Source organism: Saimiri boliviensis, chromosome 13 (genome assembly GCF_048565385.1).
Source record: "Saimiri boliviensis isolate mSaiBol1 chromosome 13, mSaiBol1.pri, whole genome shotgun sequence".
NCBI classification, from domain to species: domain Eukaryota; kingdom Metazoa; phylum Chordata; class Mammalia; order Primates; family Cebidae; genus Saimiri; species Saimiri boliviensis.
Window position 1 is genome coordinate 67,523,044 of NC_133461.1, and position 23,690 is coordinate 67,546,733.

Sequence of the window (23,690 nt, forward strand, 5' to 3'; positions counted from 1 at the left end):
ATAAAATATTATATAATATAAATATGTATTTTATTATAGATATTTATATGTTATATATAAATATATTTTATATATAAATAGCTATAATAAATATATTTATATATTTTCTTTATACATATAGTATTATATATAATATAAATATGTATATTTATATATTTTATACATAAGTATTTATAGTATATATTTATGCATATTTTTGTTATCTATTACATAGCACATATATAATATATAATATGCAACATATTGCATATATTATATACAATATATAATACATATTATGTAATATATAATACATATATTATATTATATACAATACATATGATATATAATGTTTCATATATAATATATATTTTATATTTTATAAATATATGTAATATGAATTATATAGATACATAATATTTATGTATATATTTATATTATATAAAAATATATATTATACCAATATATATTTTCATTATATATTTTATACACATATTGTGTGTGTATGTATATATATACATACATATATATATATATGTTGTTTTATATATACATATCAATATATCTGTATTGATTCTTACGGTTACTGGTTTAGTCTTAAGGTACCAGCCCAGCTTCTGTGGATATTTATAGACCTCTTTTCACAGGGAGTACTTCTTAACCTCACTAATAGTCTTCAATCCATTCTACAAATACTAACCTTACAATTATTGGTGTATTCAGGGAGTTAGGGAACAAGCTCTTCTTATTTTGCTTATATAGCAGGTCTAAAACCTATCAGTGTTGATAACATCATATCCTCTGTTTTTACATTGTGGTTGATTATTTTTAAGAAAGGAGAAAGAAATTTTAAATTTAAAAGATGTGAGTCAGTTTCTTGGTTCCAATACTCACTAAACGTATGACCTAGGAGAAACCATTTAATTTTTCTGAGCCTCAGTTTCTCTTTCATTGGGAATCACCTTTGTGAGAATCAAATGCCACATTTTAAACACTCCTTTGGAACACTCATGTGTACTTCAAAAGTTACAAGCTGTAATAATGTTACTTAACACTCCAAGTTTACATTCCACTTCCATTTATTCTGAAGCTTCCTGCTGTATTTTTGGTCTCTTTTCTGTAATTTTGCTAAGCACCTAACTCTCCAGTCATTAGCATATGCACTAATTTACCTTTTTCTTCATTTTCCTGACTGCCAATTTTGACCTCCGATAAAAGAGCTTCCTTTTCTTGAAGAGCTTTTTGCTCTGTGAGGTGCTGCCTCAGCAGTAGCCAAAACGTAATGGTGAAAAGAATCTGGAAGCAGAGAGGCAGCAAAACAAGAATTAAGCAACTATTTGGAATGTAAACATGTTTTAATAAATATAACATTTTCTCCACATTTCAGTGAAAGCACAAAAAATAAACCATTTTATTGGAGACAGAGTCAGGGCACCCACTTGATTTCAACTGAAATTCACTGCTTTTAAGTCCCTTATCCAAGGATGCTCCCATGCCTGTGTTGGGTGCCAGGAGCACCATGCAAGGCCTGAGGTAGATGAACACAATCTTTCAAATGACTTCCACCTGGGCAGGAAATCAGCTGTGGCAAGTGGTCTCCCTTGAGATGCTGGTCCTTGGTTGATTCCCTCCTGACTGTGACATCATCACAATTATAAGAGGAAGATATACTTCATCTATAATGCTGCATAATACTCCCTTGACTCTGCAACGTTCCTTGTTTTAAAGAATTCCATAGATGGGAAAAGGAAAACTTCATCCCAGAAAATGAAACTCCTTATTATTAATCTTCTAAAGCTGAAGGGAGATTAGTTCTAAGTGCCAATGCCTTTATATAACATTTTCTTGAGGATTAAGAAACCAAACACCTTTTGATTTTGGGGGAACTCCATTGTTTAGGAAATACAGTACCTAACACACAGCAGTTTTTTGTTTTTGTTTTTTCCTTAGAGGGGGTTTTGCTCTTGTTGCCCAGGCTGGAATGCAATCGAACAATTTCAGCTCAACACAACCTCTGCTTCCTGGATTCAAGCAATTCTCCTGCCTCAGCCTCCCAAGTAGCTGGGATTACAGGCGGGTACCACCACACCTGGCTAATGTTTGTATTTTTTTAGTAGAGACGGGGTTTCACCATGTTGGCCAAACTGGTCTCTACCTCCTGGCCTCAAGTGATCAGCCTACCTTGGCCTCCCAAACTGCTGGGATTACAGGCATGAGCCACCATGCCCGGCCACACACACTAGATTTTTAAAAATAGCTTTATTGAGATATAATTCACATACTGTACAGTTCACCCATTTGAATTGTATAATTCAGTGGTTTTTAGTATATTCACAGAGTTGTGCAACCCTCACTACAATCCATTTTACTGCCATTTTCATCAATCCTGTGTAAGAAGCCCCACAGAAGTTACTTCCTTTTCTCCTTATCTCAACTCTAGCCAACCATGAATTTACTTTTTGTCTCTATAGATTTGCCTAATCTGAAAATTTCATATCAATGAAATTATGTACTATGTAGACTTTCATAAACGGATTGTGTTTACTTAGCATAATGTTTTCAAGGTTGATCCACTTGTAGCACGTATAATTCTTTTTTTTTTCTTTTTTTTATTGCATTTTAGGTTTTGGGGTACATGTGAAGAACATGCAAGATTGTTGCATAGGTACACACATGGCAGTGTGATTTGCTGCCTTTCTCCCCTTCACCTATATCTGGCATTTCTCCCCATGCTCTGTCTCCCCAACTCCCCACCCCCCGCCATCCCTCCCCTATTTCCCCCCAACAGACCCCAGTGTGTGATGCTTCCCTCCCTGTGTCCATTTGTTCTCATTGTTCAACACCCGCCTATGAGCGAGCACATGTAGTGTTTGATTTTCTGCTCTTGTGTCAGTTTACTGAGAATGATGGTTTCCAGCTTCAACCATGTCCCTACAAAGGACACAAACTCATCATTTTTGATGGCTGCATAATATTCCATAGTGTATATGAGCCACATTACACTGTTGGTGGGAGTATAGTTCTTTATCTTTTAAAATTACCCAATAATATTCCATTGCATGGACATACATTTCATCCTTTCATTAGTTAATAAGCATTTGGATCATTTCTGTATTTTAGCTATGGTGGATAATGCTGCTATGAACATTCACATACAAGTTTTTATATGGACAGATGGTTTCAATCCTCCTGGGTAAATGAACCTACCACTGGAATTACTAGTTTTACAGTAATTTTATGTTTAACAATTTGAGGAATTGGAACTTTGTTTTACACAGTTGCTGCACCATTTTTCATTTCCACCAGCAGTGTGTGACAGTTTCAACTTCTCCATGTCCTCAGTAACATTGGTTACTATCTGCCTTTTTAAAAAATTATAGCTATCCTAGTAGACGTGAGGTGGTATCTCGTTGTGGTTCATAGCAGGCTTTTTATAAATATTTGCCAATGAAGTGAAAAAATAAAATAAAATAAAGTATAAATAAATGTAAATACATCATTTTCATTTTAAATTGACCACTTACCTATCCATAAATGTCTACTTAGCATTTACTTTCAGTATAGACTAGTGCAGTAAGTCCCGGTTAATATGCTCAGGGCCTAATGAAATCAAGAACCAGAGTGGCTACATTTATGGAAATCTGAAGTTAAAATTCTGGAAGTCACTATGAATTGAACTATAGCTGAAAATTGGGAAAAATCATTTCTCCAATGCATATTCAGAGAGGTTAAGAGTAATTGAGAGCAGGTGGGACATCATTCTTAGAGAAGGTGAGTTATTTAATAAAAGGCCTTGATAGGGCTTCATGGAGCCAGAAATGAGATGCTCTGGGACTGAGGAATGCTGCCAAGCACGTGAGTCTGGCTCCATGGAAGGGGTTCAGACCCTTCAGGACTGAGGGCAAGATTCTGTTCTCTCTCTGTCACAGTGACTCATTCAGTACTCCGTAAACAGTGTGTGTTTAAAAATGTGTTTTACAAATGGTATTGTAATAGAAATGTTATAAGCCTGGAGATGTATTGCTATCCCCTATGACAAAACTGTTTTCGAGTTCCTGGGTGCATTAAAATATAAGTGCAGACCTAGGTTCCCAGAATAACTTTTTTTTTCCCACGAGTAACAAATTTATTTCCCAAATAATGTTTTTCTGTAATTTTAGATTTGACAGGAGAGAACTAGTAAGTTGGCATGCATTTTTAGCAGTTTCAGAGTCAGACTGTGATGAATTTACACAGTCAAAAGAATATAATTTTTTTAAATGGAAGTAGACTAACTTAACCAGTTGTGTGTGAATATCTGTGTGTGGGTTTGTGTTTAATAGGAAAGAGAGAGAGAGAGAGAGTAAGAGTATTAGATAAAGCTGACTTGTAAGTGAGAGTATAGCATGGGATTTTTCAGCGTGGAGCAGGGTAAGGAGAAGAAGCAGGCATGAGAGTTTGGGATGAATGAATCAATGAATGAAATTCCCTTGGCACACGAACACAGGGGTTATGTTCTCACCTGTAGCTGTCACTAGAATTCACCTGTTAGAATGTGTTTCATTTACCCTAGTAGCCCTTCACCCAAAAATCTGTTATGAAGACCAAACTTTGCCCTAGTCTTCTCTATCCCATTTACACCTGATTACCTTGGACATGGGGTGTGCAATAGCCCTTAAAGCAAGCAGTTGCTCCTAGGAAAGGTGAATTTCATGTGATGTAAATGACGGCCTCCTCCAGAGATACATACTTCCAAGACCCATTCAACATATACACATTTATTTTTACTGTCTTAAAACAAAATTATTCACACAAAGGGAATGTGTGTTTAGTCTGCCGCTTTGTTAGCAAAACAAACAGTAAGTTGGGAAACCTAATGTTTTGAAATACAAACCATTAAAATGGCCCATGAAAACAAATGAGTAATGAAAAGAGTATGAACATTCTAACTCAGATAAAGACATATCATACAATCAGTAGAAGAAAAAAAGCAAATGTCATATTTAATTTTGGCTGTTAAAATGTTCTTTAGGACAGAATTGGAGAAAAATATGAATAATCAATACTTATCTGTAACACTAATGTGTTAAGTATGTTTTATAAATTGGGAATCAGAGAGAGCCCTGAAACCCCTTAACACATTTTACCTTGCATTTTTCCATTTTCATATCTAATTTTTACTTTAGTAGAATATATTAAAATACATATATTTTTAAAAACCTATACGAGTTTTCTTTGAGTGGAAAAAAACATTTTTAAGTAAAAGCTAAATCATGGTGTAATATATGTTCATGTTTAAATTATGGAGACCTCTAAGCACCATAAATTGTTTCTTACACTCTCATATTTATTCGTTTTTACAAAGCAATGAATATTGGTAAGGTTTCTCTTGGATATAATGATGATGATTGTGGTTTTGTGTCATTGCTTTGTTGTATTATATTCTATTCACTTACCTTGGAAGCAAGTTCTCCTGGCTCTTTCTTTTCTAAAAATCCTGGAACCTTTTTAATTTCAGGAAGTTCAAAACTCCATATATACTGTAATATCAACAATAGGTTTCCATAAACCACCATGAAGGGAGAGCTGATCATGGCATATTTTCTTCTGTTGCGAATCATCCAAAGAGTGCACGACCAGATCAACAGCACGAAGGTCAACCAGCTGTGATAAGTGATGCTCCAGGCCTCCGGAGGACAGAAAAGGAAACGACATCTTGGTCAATACAATGCTCAGTCCCCCCAGCCTGTAAGGTAAAAGCTATCTAAAAAGAAAATGTCAATAATATGGAGAGCAGAGAGTTGTGGTGGAGTTACAGAGACCCCAAGTCATGGCGTGACAGCTTGAAAGGCAGGAGGTCTTAAAGCATTAATATTGTGGCTCCATTAACACCACAGATTGCTGCCAGATGAGGGCACGTTTTTAATAAAGAATTGTGTTGTTTTTACAATAGATTTATTTCAGTTAAGTAAGAAAATGTATAACCAAATATTTTATTTTATTTATTTATTTATTAGTTCTATTACTTTAAAGAAAAGACCAAAATTATCTGGCTTAGAGAGAAAGGAAAAAAAAAAAGAGAATACTTTTCTGAGTTCAGAATCAGAGATTTGCTGCAGTTTAAAGTAGCGGCTGATGTACAGAAAATGTCAAAAAGTAACAAAAATACACAGAACTAATTTTATTTAAAGAATGGTGTTGGCCATCCCCAAATTAGCACCTGCAATTTTGTGGTGCTTTCTTTTTCACAGGCTCCTCTCAAATGGGGCTGTGTTCCTTACTGGAAACTGAAGCTGAGTGGTGCACAGGTTCATCTGGAAAGCACCTGGATTGAGTGCCTGGGGAAACTGAATCTAGATTTTATTTCCCTTGAGTTACAGACTATTTTTATTTTTATCATCAGAGGTGTCCATAGGGTCTCACTGTTGACCACAAAATCTGGAAGAGTTGTATTTTAAACAAGAATGTTAGGTTTCTCAAAAATAAATCAAATTTTCTGAGAAAATTTGTTTTTAGGAAAGGGAGAGATCAGAGCTTCTTTTCTCTCCTATCTATGGGCCAAGGGACTATTTTGAAGCTGTGGTGTTGCAGATGGTAGTAGAAACACGCATACACCGAGAGCTCACAGTCGGAAGATGCTCTAGGGAACTGCACAGTTGCTTGATGCACATACTGGTAAAAAGTTATTGCAGCTAAGATGGAATAACATCTCATCCAAACCTAAGAAAAGATGTGGATATAACTCTCACTATCTGAAAAAAATAAAAGCAGCCTATGTTAACCTTGAAGATATTCAATTTTGTTTAGAAAAACTGCCTAATATGTCCTCTCAAATTGGCAAAATAAGGGATAGTCTGACTTGACAAGCTAATTGGAAAGAAATGTATTAATACTTAAAAGGAGGATAAATAGAGTTGAAAGGGATATAAGTTCACAATCTGTAGTACAAATATCTTATGAAAAATTAACACAGCTAACTATTCTCTGCCAAGACATCAGGGAGATTCCTACACTTCTGCTGGCCCTGGGAGGGTAACAGCACTTAGAGTCAGTGGGGCTGTGGTCTCCTTTCTTTAGCACTTTGGCGGCTGCCGCTCATATATACCATCATATCATACATACCATATCACACATACCATCATATCATATTGCACATACCATATCATATAATACATACCATCATATCGTATAGTACATACCATCATATCATGTGTACCATCATATCATACATACCATCATAGCTATGAGGGCACAGATGTAACTTTGTTTCATAATAAATTGGAATACAGAGACCATGGCATGAACTTTGATACTTCTTTTTTCCTCACGGCTCCTTTCTTCTTCAAATTCTTCTTTCTCCTCCTCTTCCTCCTCTGGCTTTTCTAGATGGATAAATACTTTACTTAACTATTTATGCAAAAATGTGACGGTTGTATAAATGTTCCAATCAACGCAACTCATGTATGATTTTGGTATAGCCTTTTATTTAAGACTTCAGAAATTGCTTCCTATTCATAAAGCCGTTAGAATTCAAGCAGAATCAATAAGTTCTGCCTGGTCAGTGTAATGAGACCCAGCACTTAGTAATTGAGAAAGGAAAATTTCCATGTGAGAGGGTATGGAAGGAAGCCTATAAGCCCGTCATCAGAGCCCCTGCCTCCTGGTCTTCTTGCTTCTGTCTGACCCCTCCCCTTGAGTGTGGGTGGGATCTGTGACAGGCTTCTAACACAAATAGGGTGCTTCAGAGTGGACGAAGGGTCACTTTCAAGATTCCATTTAAAAAGACCGTGGCTTTCACCTTGAGTGCTCTCTCTCATTCTCTCACTTGCTTGTCCTCAGACAAGCCAGCTACCATGCTGTAAACTGCCCTACGGGGAGCCCAAAGTGTGAGAACTGATGGCTCTGCCAGAGCCTGAGGCTATACAAGTGAGCCTGGGAACAGATTCTCCATAAGGCGAGTCTTCAGATGAGACAGCGGCCCCAACCAGCAGCTTGACTGCAACCTCATGGGCAACCTTGAACCAGAGGAACCAGCCTAGTGATGCCCAGATTCCTGGTCCAGAGGAAGTGTACCGTACTAAGTGCTGTTCTAAGCCAGTAAGTAGAATGTCCTTTCTGTCTCTCTTGTTCTTGTTCAAATCAAATGGGCTATGTATAAGTGGGTTACAGCAGAAAGTTCCCTAGCAGCATGAAGAGGAGGTATAAATGACTGAAAAATCAGTGACTGTGCATGCTACTCCACATGGACTGCACAATGAGGTTATGGCGTGTCCTTGGCAGCAGCACACTGGTTCTCATTCCTCCGGCAGTAGGATTGGATGAGCCCAGGATTTATAAAAAAAAAAGCCCCTGGGTCATAAACAGGGGTGAAAATGCCAAATCTGATGGATTTTCAAGTTACTACCATGCTACCTTTCTTGTTGTGACACTTTTTTGTGTATATAGATACAATTTTTAAAAGCTTTCCCACTTTTGTTTCACTTTTGAAAGCCCATTTATGATTTCACTATGTCTGGGTTGTCCTTGTCAGCAGTCAAAATTCTATTTATTTTTTCTCATGAAAGTAATGAGTAAGTAGGAGGGTGTCTAGGCTGTGACCCCAACAGCTCAAACGTTGGAAGCCACACATGGCAATTCTAGGGACCTGCCTCTTTGCTTCTGTTGTCCATGCTCTGAAGAGCACACTCGAAAGGACTGTTTCCTTGGACTTTCCCTTTTAAGCCTGAGCTGCAAACTAAAACACAGGCACACAGGAAGCAGAAATGGAGAATGACCCAGCAGAGTTCGACGCTGTGCAGCTATCAGGTGCCATCAGGGGTTGGATGTGACGGTGGGGTGGGGGCGGTGGCTGACCTTGATTTAACCTCACTGAGGAATGTTGGATAATGTGACCAACCAGTTGTACGGTTAAGTATAAAGAAGCCCTGTGGAGAAATTGCAGGAAGTACTCATACAGAATTATGAAGAATAGACATCAGAATAGGTCTGACAAAGAATTATGAAAAAAAGGCCCCTGGAGTAAGCATGATGTACCACAGATGCAAATTGGAGAGCTGCTGTCCACTCACTAAGGCAGGACAAGGTCTGAGAACTCTGACTGTAATTACATACAAATAGAGATGCAAATCCACTCGAGTTTTACAGTCACTTTGTAATTCTGTCTTTATGGATTGGTGACTGGCAATTGGTCCCTTGCAGGGGCAATGGCAATAGAGGTCCAGCTAACTGCTGTTTTTGTAGAGTTGAGGGACTAGTGTTGCCAGACCTTCACATTCTTCAAGGGATTCCAGAAATGTCCATTTCTAGGTCAGAAGTGCAGCTTTTAAAGTGATGGCTATTTAAACTTTTTTAAAATGCCGCGCAGTCCAAAAATGAAATTTGAGAGTGAAACTTAGCTCCAGGCTACCAATTTGTCATCTTTAGTATTAATGCTCTTCTTCAACATAAAAAACTGAAAGAAAAAGGAGGAAAACGACTTGTAAAAGTTTAGGCAACTTCGTTTTATTTTAATGGACAAAAAAGAACTCTAAAAAAACACTCGGCTGAGCGTGGTGGCTCACCCCTGTCATCCTAGAGTTCGGGAGGCCGAGGTGGGCAGATTGCCTGAGCTTAGGAGTTTGAGACCAGCCTGGGCAGCACAGTGAAACCACATCTCTACTAAAATACAAAAAATTAGCCAAGCATGGCAGCATGCACCTGTAGTGCCAGCTAATCGGGAGGCTGAGGCAGGAGAATTGCTTGAACCTGGGAAGCAGAGATTGCAGTGAGCTGAGATCTTGCGACTGCACTCCAGCCTGGGAGACAGAGCAAGACAACGTCTCTAAAACACACACACACACACACACACACACACACAATGCACATACAAATTAACCACAAAATCCACTGAGCATAATTATAATATCAACTAAAGAAAGACCGACATACATAATATAGATGCTATACCTAAGTTAACATGTTTAAAATATTGTTTTCACCTTTTATTTTCAAAGTTTGCCCCAGTTAAGTCAATTATGTTGTATACAAGCATAGAAAACAACTAGCAATATGCTAGGGCAAAATGCAGGCAGAACTTAAAGAAATGAGTTTAATGATACTGACATGAAAGGTAACACCTCTACTTAAAAAAAAAAAAAAAGAATCAAATAAGCAACAACAACAGCAACAAAAAGACAGAGAAAGGCCAAGCTTCTAAATGCAGGAGAAGTACAACCCTGAGGACAGCATGTGCCCCCAGGGCTGGCTCCTACCTGAGGATTCATCAGAGGGCTCCCATCGGTACTGAGGGGTAGAATAGAGGTCGGCTTTGCCAGGGCCATTTTCCATGGGTAGGGTGGGGTGGATGGTGTGGTAATCCACGGGGTTGCCATTCACAGTCACCAGTAGGCCCTGCCGGGAGTGCAGGGAAAGGGACACCTGTCAGAGCAGGTCTGGGTTTTCAATGTAGGCATACCCCCGCCTCCCTTCCTCCACCCTAATCAAACAGTGAGGAGTCGATTGCAAGCTAAATAACTTAGCCAATCGTCCAAATTATTTTAGTAAGAGGAATCTTGTACATTCCCTCTCCAATTCTAGTCTTCACAGAGTGATCGCAGGAAAATGTGCATCTGATTTTGTTGCACTTTGCCATAAACCACGCTACGTACCCGCCATCCTCAGTATAAAGAGCAAACGCTTGTAAAAGGCTAAAGGAGGCCTTCAAGATTTGGTCTGATCTTTCCAGCATCAGTCTTTGCTACTGTCCACCTGTCAGCCATCCCTTCAGCTATTTAAGATTCTAGACCTTTCCTGGGCCATGGTCCAGCACTGTCCTGCCTTATGCCCTATGTGGCTCTGCACAGGACTATTGCAAACATCCTTGGACCTTAGCTGAGGGGTCACCTTCTGGGGATCTCTGCCTGACTGGAGGTTGCAATGTCCTTACTACACCACTAAATGCAATTGCCTGTTTCCTCCTTCTGTCTCTTTGACTTTACAATTTTTGAGATAAACATAACACCCACCTCTACGTATGTGTATGTGCGCCCAGGGACATGCGAAACTTCCCACTTATGTAATAAGCATAGCTACAGAACAAAATGCTTTTTAAAAAGCCCACAAAGCTTCTTAAAATTTAAATATATTTTGTATGATTATACTCAATCTCATTTCAACAGCTATCTACCAGATATAATTTATGCCAAAAAAATGGAAAAGCTTATGGAAATTTTATAGATCATTAAAATGGACTTAAAGGAGCAACTTCCATTTCTGTCACTTTCACATCACTTACACATGCATAAATGATAATTCTAAGGGTATACTAACATCAGATGGTTTGTAGTCATCCTGGGTCATGGATAAAAGCTGCAAAAAGCAATGCAGGGAAGCATGTTAGTAAGGAAGCTAAAAGCATTTTACTGTTTATGTATCTATAAAGTTTTACTATGCACACACCCATTCTCTTTAACTTGCTGGATGCTAGTATATTAAAATTGCCATGCAAAATATAAAAGGACAAATAATTGAACTGGATGCTGCTGCTTAGGACAACTATTTCATAGCTCCTGATGTTAATGTTTAGTTATAACAACAGATAAGCAACCACATGTCTATAAATGTTACCAGGTTTTTCGAGGGTGATGTTCTACGAGAATAAGCTGCTTTGTTTTATACTCCTTTGAGACATCTGCAAAATTCTGAATGTATTTACGTTTCAAGAAATAGAATTTTCATAAGAAAGAAAAATTGATTTGTAATGTGGTTTGAGATTAAGATTTGCATACTGTCTACAACAAAATGATTATATGACTCTACTTTTTAACTATTAATACATTATTACCAGGCGATTTCTGTTTCCCCCAAATAATAATTAGCATAGCAAATGGTTCTATCACATTTTTAGGTCAAGACTCATTTGCACTCTTAAAAATCACTGACGGTTCCAAAGAGACTGTATTTATGTGTGTCTATATGTCAATATCTACCATACTAGAAATTACATAAGGTATTCTTAAAATATTTATTTACTTACATGTTTATTCATTAAAAAATTTAAAAACCCATTATGTGTTAATATAAATCAGTTATTTAAATAGCTATTTTTAAAAAAAAAACAAATAGTGAAGAGAGTATTATTGTTTTAGAATTTTGCATATCTATTTAATGTCTAGTTTAATAAAAGGCAAATGGATTTTCATATCTGTTTCTGCATTCAATCTGCTGTGATGTGGTGTTCCAGCTGAAGTAGATAAAGAAAATCTCGCTTCATATAAATATGCAGTTGGGTCAAAAAGAAGTATTTTAGGGCTGGACGCGGTGGCTCATGCCTGTAATCCTAGCCCTTTGGGAGGTTGAATTGGGCAGACTGCCTGAGCTCAGGAGTTTGAGACCAGCCTGGCAACATGGCAAAACCCTCTCTACTAAAAACTCAAAAAAATTAGCCAGGTATGGTGGCACATGCCTGTAGTCTCAGCTACTCAGGAGGCTGATTCAGGAGAATCGCTTGAACCTGGGAGGTGGAGGTTGTAGTGAGCCAAGATTGTGCCACTGGCATATCATGTACCCCAACTGGATTATTTACCCACACACTGTCATATCAGGTGGTGGTGATTTGGAAACTGCTGTTTCAGTGAGTTGCAGGTATCGACTTTGCCAAATACTGACATGTTTCAGTAAGCAATGCATAAAAAGCACATTTGTCAATATCACCCTTATCTTATCAGAAAAGTCCTCAAATACTGGAAAGTTTTTAAGCCCTCATGTTTTACAAAATTCAAATTTTTACTTAAATGCTTAAATTTTATCACCGATAACAATTACTGTCAGTTGTTTGCCTCAAAGTGATGAGCTCATTTCATTTATTTTCAAGCAGTTGTCTGCCAAATACCCAACTCAAATAGAATGGCCATGTTAGTCCACGAGCTGTTCTTTCAGGTAAAAGTCTGCTGCGGAAACACGGTGAGTTTAGCTAATGCTTTCAGTGAGTAGGTCTGCACTTCTCATAGGGACAGTTGTCACAGTTCATATAAGGCATGTTAGGCAGACTTCTCATTTTGTCACACAGAATATTAAAAAGACAAGCATGTCAAGGTGGAGATTTAAGAAAAGTAATGACTCTTATGGTTCATCACAACTTTCTTATGTGACACTAGCCTTTTTTTTTTTTTTCTCCAGAGCGTGGCAGTGAAGGACTCGATCTACAATCACTGCTCTGCACTATGGTGCCCTGGCCTTGGTTCATGCTAGAAGCCCGTAGTTTTACCCACCGCTGCTTTGATGTCATCAAAGCAGAGATCTTAAGTATTAGTACAGAAATAGTTTTGAGCCTAAGAATCCCTGCAAAGGTCTCAGGATCCCCACAGATCCACAGGCCTCACTTTAAAAACAGCTGGGCTTTCCTCATCATTTAGTGGAATGCGTAAGATAACCTGAAACCTGGTGAGGTGCAATAGAGGAAACAGCTGGGAAATCCCCAGATGCCTGAGGGTGCCACCTCTGCCCCACAGTGCTGTCCCCGTAAGACAGCTCACTCACTACTGTCCCCTCGCTCAACACAGGGTAGCCATGCTGAGAGTAGGGCTGTGCGTCTTAGAGAAACTCACTGCCACAAAACCCATCAGAGAACCCACTCCTCAATTCTAGAACATGCTGGAAAGCAAAATGCTGACCCCGTCCAAAAATTCTAAGAGTATTTGTGTTTACAACCTTGTAAACAGGCCATTTTCACAAGTCATTATAGCCCAGACAGAGTTCAGTCCAACATGGCCAATACATGATCAAAAGGTTATATGAATTACATATTCTATATTACGTGTACTATATGAGTTATCTGAATTATCCAGTTGTGACCCACTTTTCCTTGACAATACATGCAGTTGCCTCAAAGTAGTGAGAGATCCTCAGTCACATTCCCATTTGGGTCTTCCCTAAGTGGTCACTGAGTTCCCACTGTGGCCACCTACCCGACAGTAAAATTATTTTCTGCATAGTTCAGCATTGAAATTTTTACCTCCAGTGCTAACAGATTGCTTTGTTATTTTTATTTCTTTTAATTACAATTTTTTTTTAATTAGGAAAACTCTTTTTAAGGTTAAGAGATTTCAGTAGAAAGCATGGAAATATACAATGATGCTTTTGACGGGACCTTGTTATTTCCTTTGGAAATAGTTTTCTCTCTCTGGTACTAACCCTCCTAAATCAAACTGTTCCTATAAAGTACCAGCAACCTGAGTATGATATTATACGTATGACAGACAGTATAAGGCTCATATTCAACAGTAAAATAGAAAAATAGAAAAATTAGGGACCGGAAATCCCTTTCATCATGGCTTACTTTTCTCTCATCAGTGGGGTAGTGGGTTGCATACCACAGGCTCCGCCTCCTCTCCGCCGTTATTTGGATGGGGCTACAAGCCAGGGCTCTGTCCTCCTCTTTGGTCCTCTCATCCTGTACCTGAAACACAGAAACAGGATGGGCCTTGCTTCCTGAGGCAGCTGCCTAGGCAGCCTAAGTGGCCAAGAGAGAGCTTTTCCTTTTGGCTCAATATGATGATTTTTCAAAGTGAATATTTACAGAATGCAGGATTTTATCAAGACACTTTCAAAAATGACAAAAACCCTACCCTGTAATTGATAAGCACATCTATATTAAATGTCTCCTGATTCTACTAAGCCCCATCCAATACAGAGTATACTCCAGTGTTAAATATCCACAGCTTTTCCACGTGTGTTCTCAATGGCACTCAGAAGCAGCTACATACAAGGTTCTTAGAGTAAGAGCTTTCCACAAAGGTGTGCAGTTGCCTGTGTAAGCCAGCCACTAGCAATCTTCAGTTAAGACAGGGTGTATTAAAGGCAGATCATCTAAAGCTCACACAGTACTAAGCAAGAGCATATCTAATGCACATGAGACATTTGCCTAAATTAGACAACTGATCTAGGAGAGGTGATAGAGAGGAACACGAGGAACAAAAGCACTTCAGTGCCTTAGCATGTTTTCCCAAGAAAAGTGTCCTAGTAAAAAGGACAGTCACGTGCCGCTGATACTGGAGTGGTGTGGACTTAGTCTCACCGCCCAACTCTTGGGTCCCAGTGCAGCAGGGGAGAATTTCTAAGCGGGTCACCCTACGTCTGTGAGTGGGGTGTTAAACTTGCCAGATGGGTCAATATATTACACTGAAGTCTTGACACTGGCTTTTCTCGCTCTCCTTTCCAGATATGTTTCACAGACGTCTACCTCAGCACTTAGATTCGGTGGCTGGCATTTTTCATTAAATGCACCATGTCATCTGGAACTATGATATAATCAGCTTCTTTTTCTCATTGCCTCAATGCAATGGGCCTTCTGTCCCAGCCCATTTAAAAAACAGCCCACCTGACCTGTTGATGATAGTGTTAAGCCCCTTTCTCCACATGGCCCTGCAGACCTTGTGATCTGTAATATTGCTATTGCTATGTGGCCTATAGACTGGATGGTCTTTCTGGCTCTGTCTCTGTCTGCCTTTGCTCGCCAGACAGCATATGGCAGTGGAAGCAGAATATTGCACGGACCTAATGGTTATAACAGAGCCCTCATTAAGCTACTGCATTATCTGAGAGACGACATGGGGTACCCCAGAGAAAGCAAAGGCACTGGGAAATCTTAATAACCAGAAAGCCTTAAAGTAAATTTCCATAATGCGTAAGACATTGTTCAGAAATAGTTCCCACCACGGTGGTTCACACCTGTAATCCCAGCACTTTGGGAGGCCAAGGTGAGTGGATCACCTGAGCTCAGGAGTTCGAGACCAGCCTGGCCAACATCGTGAAACCCCATCTCTACTAAAAATACAAAAAAAAATTAGCTAGGTGTGGTGTTGGGCACCTGTAATCCCAGCTACTCAGGAGGTTGAGACAGGAGAATTGCTGGAATCCGGGAGGCAGAGGTTGCAGTGAGCCGAGATAGTGCCATTGCACTCCAGCCTGGGCAACAAGAGGGAAAATCCATCTCAAAAAAAAAAAAATATATATATATATATACATATTCATATGCATGTTTGTGAAGGAAGTGGACACAATTTTAACGATTTTACTGATATAGTCAAATTTTAGAAGAAAATGGAAGAAAAATATAATACAAGATGACTGGGATTCCTCGCCACCCATCAAGCATTTTGTTACCATACAACTGTCATCAGTGGCCTGAAAGAAAGATGACGAAAGAAAGAAAGATGATGAAAGATGATGAAAGAAAGATGATCCATGAGAACCCTGCTAACAAGGATGGCCTCTGCGGCCCTAATCCCACAGATGCCTGTTAGTCCCTGCAATGGGGAGGAGGTACCATACAGGAGGAAGACAGCACCATCCTCCTTTCCGCAGGTGGCACTTCTGCCAGGGAGGACCGGAGGGACACCTCTTGCCGTTTTACCGTCACTATCTGATTCACATGCTGTTTGCTTTTTTGGACCAATTTTTCTCTTTTAGAATGCACAGCTCTCTAAGTGGGTCCCTGCTGACTGAGCTCATTGCTCTATGCCAGCCCCTAGGTTAGTGTCAGACACAGTTGGCCTTCCATAAATACTCACTGACTGACTTACTGATTAGCACGTGGGGATAGCAATTTGGAGGAGGTGGGACTGGAATGCAGAGACTCAGCCTGGGCTGTGCTAAAGAGAACTGTCCCCAGCTATGGGGCTCCCCGCAGGTGAGGCATGAGAAGGTGTGATGACCCTGTCTACACAGCTTGTCTCCTTCATCTATCAGTAAGCTACCTCGCAACTGGGCTCCTGACAGTCATTTAGGAGAAAGAAAAGCAAGCTGACGTTTTTCTCTCACTGAAGGAGAAAAGAGAGAAAAGAAGGCACCTAGGCTTCAGTCCCGCCCTCATAAATGCTGGGTCCTTGTTCACATTCCCACAGGGGATAAACACCCTCAACTGTGCTGGAAGGAATATACAAATCTCCATTCCTGGCAATGGGATATTCAGGAGGCAAAAGGCACCACCAAGAGCTGGGCTGTCACTCCCAGATCTTCACAGGCTAACAGGGCTGGAGGAGATTTGGGAAACACCAGTCCGCTTGATAGCAGGGGTGTGTGTCTCTAAGAACCAAGCCTCGCTGTCAAACATGGGTTCAAATCTGATTTATACCATCCAGTAAATGTGTGATTTTGGAAAAATTGACGTCTCTAACCTCATTTTCCTCATCTGTAAATGGGTATAATACCTAGTCTATTGATCAGAGTTATTTAGCGTATTAAATGAGATAATGGATGACAACCACCTGGCTTATTACAGTAAGTGATCAGCAAAAATGAGTCTTCCATTCTCCTCACCATCTGCCATTCTTAGCGGCATGTTGTGGTATTAGTTAGTAAAGAGAAGCTAGTCTTTGATCTAGTAGTGTTCATATTCACCTAATACTCTTTGTAGAATTAAAACATTATACCCAGAACACTAGAGTTGTGTTGGAATATAGTATTGATTAGTCAGTAAAGAACAGGAGTGAATCATTTCATCTGGAGACTCTAGGTTATGCAGACAAGATCATGAAAACATTTTTGTCCTTACAAGGGGCTCTTGCAGCCAGATGCGGATCAGAGTGGCCAGCGTGTAGTACATCACCAGCAGCAGGATAGGGTTGGCATGGTGATACCATGACAGGTCCGGATTTACTATGATCTTCCAAGTACTGGAACAGTCCGTTTGAATTACTGACTTGATACCAAACAACCTGTTAAAAAAAATAAAGGAAAATGATGAAAAGATGCAATAAGCTGTATGTCTCCCACATTGAGTAGAAGTACCTTGTTTTTGATACATTTGTGAGCTATTCTTAGGTTGATCCATTCTATTCTAGATATTTCTATTATGCTTCTGTATATGTGACTACATCTTTAGAGAATATCTGTAGACATGTATGTATAATATGCATATAATATATACATTCTGAAATCATATATGTCTATATAAAATTGACATCAACATTAACCAGATGATCTTTGCATCAGGTTAGAAATCCAGCTAATACTAAATTCTTGCACATCTATCAGAAATTTATTTTTAATTATTAATCAGTGCTATCAAAACCCTGCATTACAGAACTGCCAAGTATGTGGTAACTAGGTCTAGCTAAATAAGCAAATATTTTGGTTTTGGCTGGGTTCAGCATTAGCTATGCAGCTAGTGTTGGCATTATTGGGCAAATATTGAAATTGGAGATAGTTCTGCAGTTTAGCCATAAAAGTCAAATATTAGACAGTAAAATTTCTGTAAGATATGTTTCTGTCAACTTTCATTTACAGGCAATTTGATTTTTTCAAAGCATAATAATTAATTACTTTTTTGAAATATGACTTCGGGTCTTGTTACATTTTGAAATGGTTTATTTTTATGCTGATTTCTACTATACAATCAGAATGTGTCTGATTATATAATGGAAAATGGTGTAAAATATGACTCATTTAGAAATTCATTTTGATGGACAATTTTTCTAAGAAAAAACTCTACTAAATGCACAAAACTTTTATATGTTAAGTTAGTTTGATGCCTTTCTACCGTTTGCATCTCTGTTTTATTTTTTATTTTTGAGATGAGGTCTCGCTCTGTCACCCACCCTGGAGTGCAGACACAGGATCACAGCCTACTGCACCCTGGACTGCCTGGGCTCACATGACCCTCCCACCTTGGCCTCCCAAGTCACTGCTAGCACAAGGACATACCACCATATCCAACTATTTTTTAAAAAAATTGCTTGTAGAGACAAGGTATCTTTATGTTGCTCAGGCTGGTCTCGAACTCCTGAGCTCAAGTGCTCCTCCCACCTTAGCCTTCAAAAGTGCTGGGATTACAGGTGTGAACCATTGCGCCCAGCCTGTTTGCATCTTTTATATGTGAATTTCCTTTAATTTTTATCTTACATTGTTCAGTTATAGAATCTTCAAAGGCAACATGTCCTTCACTTGTAAAATCTGTCAGTGCAAAGGCTGTTTTCTATCACAATGCAAGTACAATGTTAGTGCATTGATGAACACAGATTTTAAAGTAAGTTCAACAGAAATGAGAATAACTTTCTTCAGTTTTATCAGAAAAAAGTAAGTTATACCATAACTTGCTCTTATGAAATCTTTTTTTCTTAAGTCTCAGGCAGTTTTTTTTTTTTTTCTGGAGTTAGCATTTGAAATAAAAATTTTCTGAGTGAAAAATGTTATGTCCCACTTAGAATGGTAGAACTTTCTGAATGTGTTTTTATAGCCCTAGATTAACATGTAAATTTCTTGTATAAAATACACAGAATTGAAAGCTATTTGATGTAAAATCAGACAAGTCAGAGAGTCTCTTGGGTTAATCTAAGCGGCAGCTCTTCCAGCTACTGAGTCCTTCTCCTTGTTCCACACCTGGCACATATGCTAGAACTCACCTCATCAACTCTCAGTTTAAAAATACTTGTTTTGTCCCTTACAGAAATTCAATTGTAATTTCCTGCAGCTGCTTGTAAAGCGAACTAAATGCCTCTAAAAGACTTCATATCACATAGACATTTCACAGCTTACCACTGATATCATAACTAATTCTAAACTGATTTTGCACATTCCCATGCTAATACTGAAGAATCAGACTCAGATTTTGTACTAGCAGTGTATAAACCTAAAAAAAAAAATAATAAGTAGAAGCTGATGAATGGCAGATTGTCTCCTACAAGATTTTTTTTAAATACTGCTATGCAAATACTGTAAAACCAAAGATTTGTCTATTTTTTTCCTTAAAAAAAAAAAGAAAAAAGAAACTAGATACTGTTGAAAGGATTTATATGCAAGATGAGAAATTTGTACTTGAAGTTCACATCCTTTCTGGCACTATAATTCTAGGATACTACACAGTATTCAACAATTATTTAAGTTACTCAACCTTTGTTTCCCAGGATTGCATCTTGATACTCACAGTACGAAGAAAAGTGATAACATTGCACCTGCTCTCCAGGAACAACTCTGTCTATGCTAAGAGTATGGTATGCTTGGGCAGAGCAAGGTGTCACAGAAACACTCTCTTTCAGTGGGTGGTGGGGATGGGTACTCCTCCTGACTGTTTTAAATATCTCCATAGAAATATCTCTTTGCTTGAGAAGCATATGATGACACAATTGCAGAGCAGCATATCCCAATGTTACTGCTTATTTGGAAATAAAAAGATAAAGATGAAGCTTTTCTCTTCCAAGCATTCAAATATCTTTTGTTTATCTTTGATCCTAGGCCTGGTGCTATTGATAATGTATATGAATGAATTTGGTAAGTTACTCAATGTCTTTGAGCATTCATTTTCTAATAAAATCTAATAATGTTGATGGCTGGGGTGAGGACGCAAGTAAACGAAAAGGAAAGGACAGTTTTTAGAAGATCTTATGTTAAATACTTAAGAACTCACAGATTCTATTTCACAAAAGATAGCTGAAGATAGGTCCCCAAGTGATTATCAGTTCCCGGTAAAGACACATCAGACCCTTGGGGCCCACACTCCCAATTTGGTACCTGGTCTGTCTGCACTGCTCTCTGTTTCATTGCCAGCATTCCTGTCCGTAAGATATCCTCACTTCTCTTCTTGGACACTTATTATGCCAAGGGCAGTCTTCCTACCTTTAATTTCTCTTCCCTCCACATTGTGACAGCTTCCAGAGTTTCCTTGGGAAAGCTCAGGTTCTCCAACCCATCCTGCTCTTCCTACTTCCTATTGTCCCACTTCCTGGAGAAAAATCCTGAGTCCCAGAAAAGCATCCCTGAGGTCTTCAGCAACCTGGTCTCCTTTTCTCCCAGACAAAAACCTTGGCTATGCTGGACTATTTGGGGTTTTCCATAAAATTTCAATCCCTTTAGTGTTGCTATTACTCATTTTACTAGGAGGCTTTTTAGTAGCTATGACTTTTCTGGAGTCATCAAATCAAGAATTAGAAGTGTATGTACCAAGTGAGCTTCACTCACTTGTTGGCAATAAAAATCCAGGGAATAGGACAGGCAGAGCTTCATAGACTCTGATACCTCCCAGCCCCCAACTCCAACTGCAATCCCATAATATGTGCATATCACCATATTCCTTCCGGATATCCTCATTCTCTAACTGCAATCCCATAATATGTGTGTATCACCATATTCCTTCCAGATATCCTCAATCATTCTCCAACTGCAATCCCATAATATGTGCATATCACCGTATTTCTTCCGGATATCCTCAATCATTCTCCAACTGCAATCCCATAATCACTGTATTCCTTCCAGATATCCTCAATCATTCTCCAACTGCAATCCCATAATATATGTGTATCACTGTATTCCTTCCAGATATCCTCAATCATTCCAAAATATTGCATGGGTCACACAGGATACCAGCTGTTCAGGATACATAGTTATATTACATGCACGGCCTATCATCTGAACCTTCACACTAATTTATAACAATTAAGTTTTGCTGTAAGTATTGGTTCTTCATTCTTTCCTTCAAACCCAACCAATATTTCTTATAGCTAATGTTAACCAGTACCCTGAAGCCATTTCCCAGCACACTTCATTCACACTTCTCCTCCTATCTCCTGTTGTTGCTGGTTGTTAACATCCTTGGCATCATCAAGATCTAGCTCCAAAGTCACCATCTCCAGGAAATGTCTACTATTTCTCCTTCTTAGAATCAATTTTCCCTCTGCCTTCACAACAATGATATTTGCAGTCATAATTTGAATTTCTGTTATTGTTAGTTTACATGCTTGTTTCTGGAGTCACCAAAACAAGAATTAGAACTGTTTGTACCAGGCAAGCTTTACCCACTCCTTGGCAATGAAGATCCAGGGGGATAGGACAGGCTTTGATTTTAATGTCTTCCAAAAAGAGTGTATGCCTTTTCATCTTGCCTTTATGGCTTAGGGTATGGAAGGCTTTAAAGGTAAGCTTTTGTTTTTTGGACGGAGTCTTGCTCTGTCGCCAGGCTGGAGTACAGTGGTGCAATCTCAGCTCACTACAACCCCGGATTCAAGTGATTCTCCTGCCTGTGTCCCGCCTCCCAAGCAGCTAAGATTACAGGCACGTACTACCTTGCCCAGCTAATTTTTGAATTTTTGTGTTTTTAGTAGAGAAAGGGTTTCACCATGTTGGCCAGGATGGTCTCCATCTCCTGACCTCGTGATCCATCTACCTCAGCCTCTCAAAGTTAAAGGTAAGCTTTTTAAATTAAATTAAATACACCAAGAATAAGTAGGTGATCACTGTTATGGTAGAAATAGAGATTAAAGGATGGCAAAGTTCCTACTTTTAAAAAAGAAAGAGAGGCAAGAAACCGTAGATATACAAGCAAATTCTGGAATTTTCAGAGAAAAATCACCACTGATTGAATCTCAACATCCATGATTTTAGTGCTCCAGTTTAGGAAATAAGAACACAGAATAAGAGTGTAACAAAGGCAACAAAAATACACTTTAATTACCTGAAGTATATCTTAGGTCATACGTATAGCAGATAGTTATTTTTGTTCTCCCCTGGCTATTAACAAGGATTTTGAACTTAACCTTCTGAATAAAGCAATAAGCAAATGTATATGGTTCAGAAATAACACCAGTGTTTTTAAACTGAGAATCCAGATTTATAATGAAAAAACAATGAGACTCAAATATCCAATAGGAATAAAATATGAAGCAAGCCTAGACGAGTCCAAGATCCTTCAACTGCGCTTTACTCAGATTATTATGCATAAAAATTAATTCCGTGCTTTGTTGTTCTCATTTGTAAATGGAGTTGAACGTTGAGAACACACGGACACAAAAAAGGGTAACAGGACACCAGGGCGTCCTTCAGGGTGGAGGGTGGGAGGAGGGTGGGGATGGAAAAACTACTCACCGGGTACCACGCTCTTCACCCAGCTGGTGAAATAATCTGTACACCAACCCCTGCAACACGCAATTTATCTGTATCACAAACCTGCACGTGTACCCCTGAAACTATAATAAAAGTTTAAAAAGGATTCATTCCATGCTTTGTGATGAAAGAAGACGTCGCGACAACAGGAAGTGTCGCTCATCGCAGCACTGTGCTGACTCTTCCGCCTGGGGCCTGGCGGACGGCTGATTCGTTCAGCTCTGGGCCCCTCCATGGCCTCTTTATAGATGTTCGTCCGCTCTTCATGGAGCACTTATTTGCATTTTTTTTCTCTGCCTCCAAAGCACTCATAACATCTGACAACACGTGGTGATTATGAATTGGCAGGGCACTTGTTTCTGCTCGCACATGTTGGCAGATTTATAAAACCTCCACCTGTTTCCAGGTGCACTCCAGACCACATCTGCTCAGTCTGTGGTAATACAGGATCCCAGCCATTTGCAAGAAATACGTAATACTGAAAATAACAGCACACTTTAAAAAATGTTAGTTTGAGGCAAACTACACATAACATAAAATTGATCATTTTAAACTTTTTTTTTTTTTTTTTTTTTTTTTTTGAGATGGAGTCTCGCTCTGTAGCCCAGGCTGGAGTGCAGTGGCAGGATCTCGGCTCACTGCAACCTCTACCTCCCAAGTGCAAGTGATTCTCCTGCCTCAGCCTCCTGAGTAGCTGGCATTACAGGCACCTGCCACCACGCCCGGCTAGTTTTGTGTGGAGATGGGGTTTCACCATGTTGGCCAGGTTGGTCTCGATCTGCTAACCTCGTGATTCACTTGCTTGGCCTCCCAAAGTGCTGGATTACAGGCGTGAAAGAACGCGCTGGCTCATTTTAAACATTTTTAAGAACATAGTTCAGTGA

General features: G+C 39.0%; 1 protein-coding gene across 5 annotated transcripts in view; it reads right to left on the minus strand.

The window, feature by feature from the left end:
- The window catches only part of PIEZO2 (piezo type mechanosensitive ion channel component 2), a 442,776-nt gene that overhangs the window by 111,100 nt on the left and 307,986 nt on the right, over nt 1-23,690 (minus strand). For 4 of the 5 annotated variants that reach the window (XM_074383783.1, XM_074383780.1, XM_003924854.4 and 1 more), the window contains exons 8-14: nt 17,489-17,651; nt 14,273-14,392; nt 11,266-11,304; nt 10,209-10,347; nt 7,192-7,340; nt 5,415-5,645; nt 1,152-1,275 (exon numbers count right to left, since the gene is read on the minus strand). In XM_074383783.1, the coding sequence (XP_074239884.1) occupies nt 1,152-1,275; nt 5,415-5,645; nt 7,192-7,340; nt 10,209-10,347; nt 11,266-11,304; nt 14,273-14,392; nt 17,489-17,651 (965 nt within the window). The remainder of the gene's footprint in view (nt 1-1,151; nt 1,276-5,414; nt 5,646-7,191; nt 7,341-10,208; nt 10,348-11,265; nt 11,305-14,272; nt 14,393-17,488; nt 17,652-23,690) is intronic. The other variant, XM_074383781.1, reaches the window with a different exon arrangement.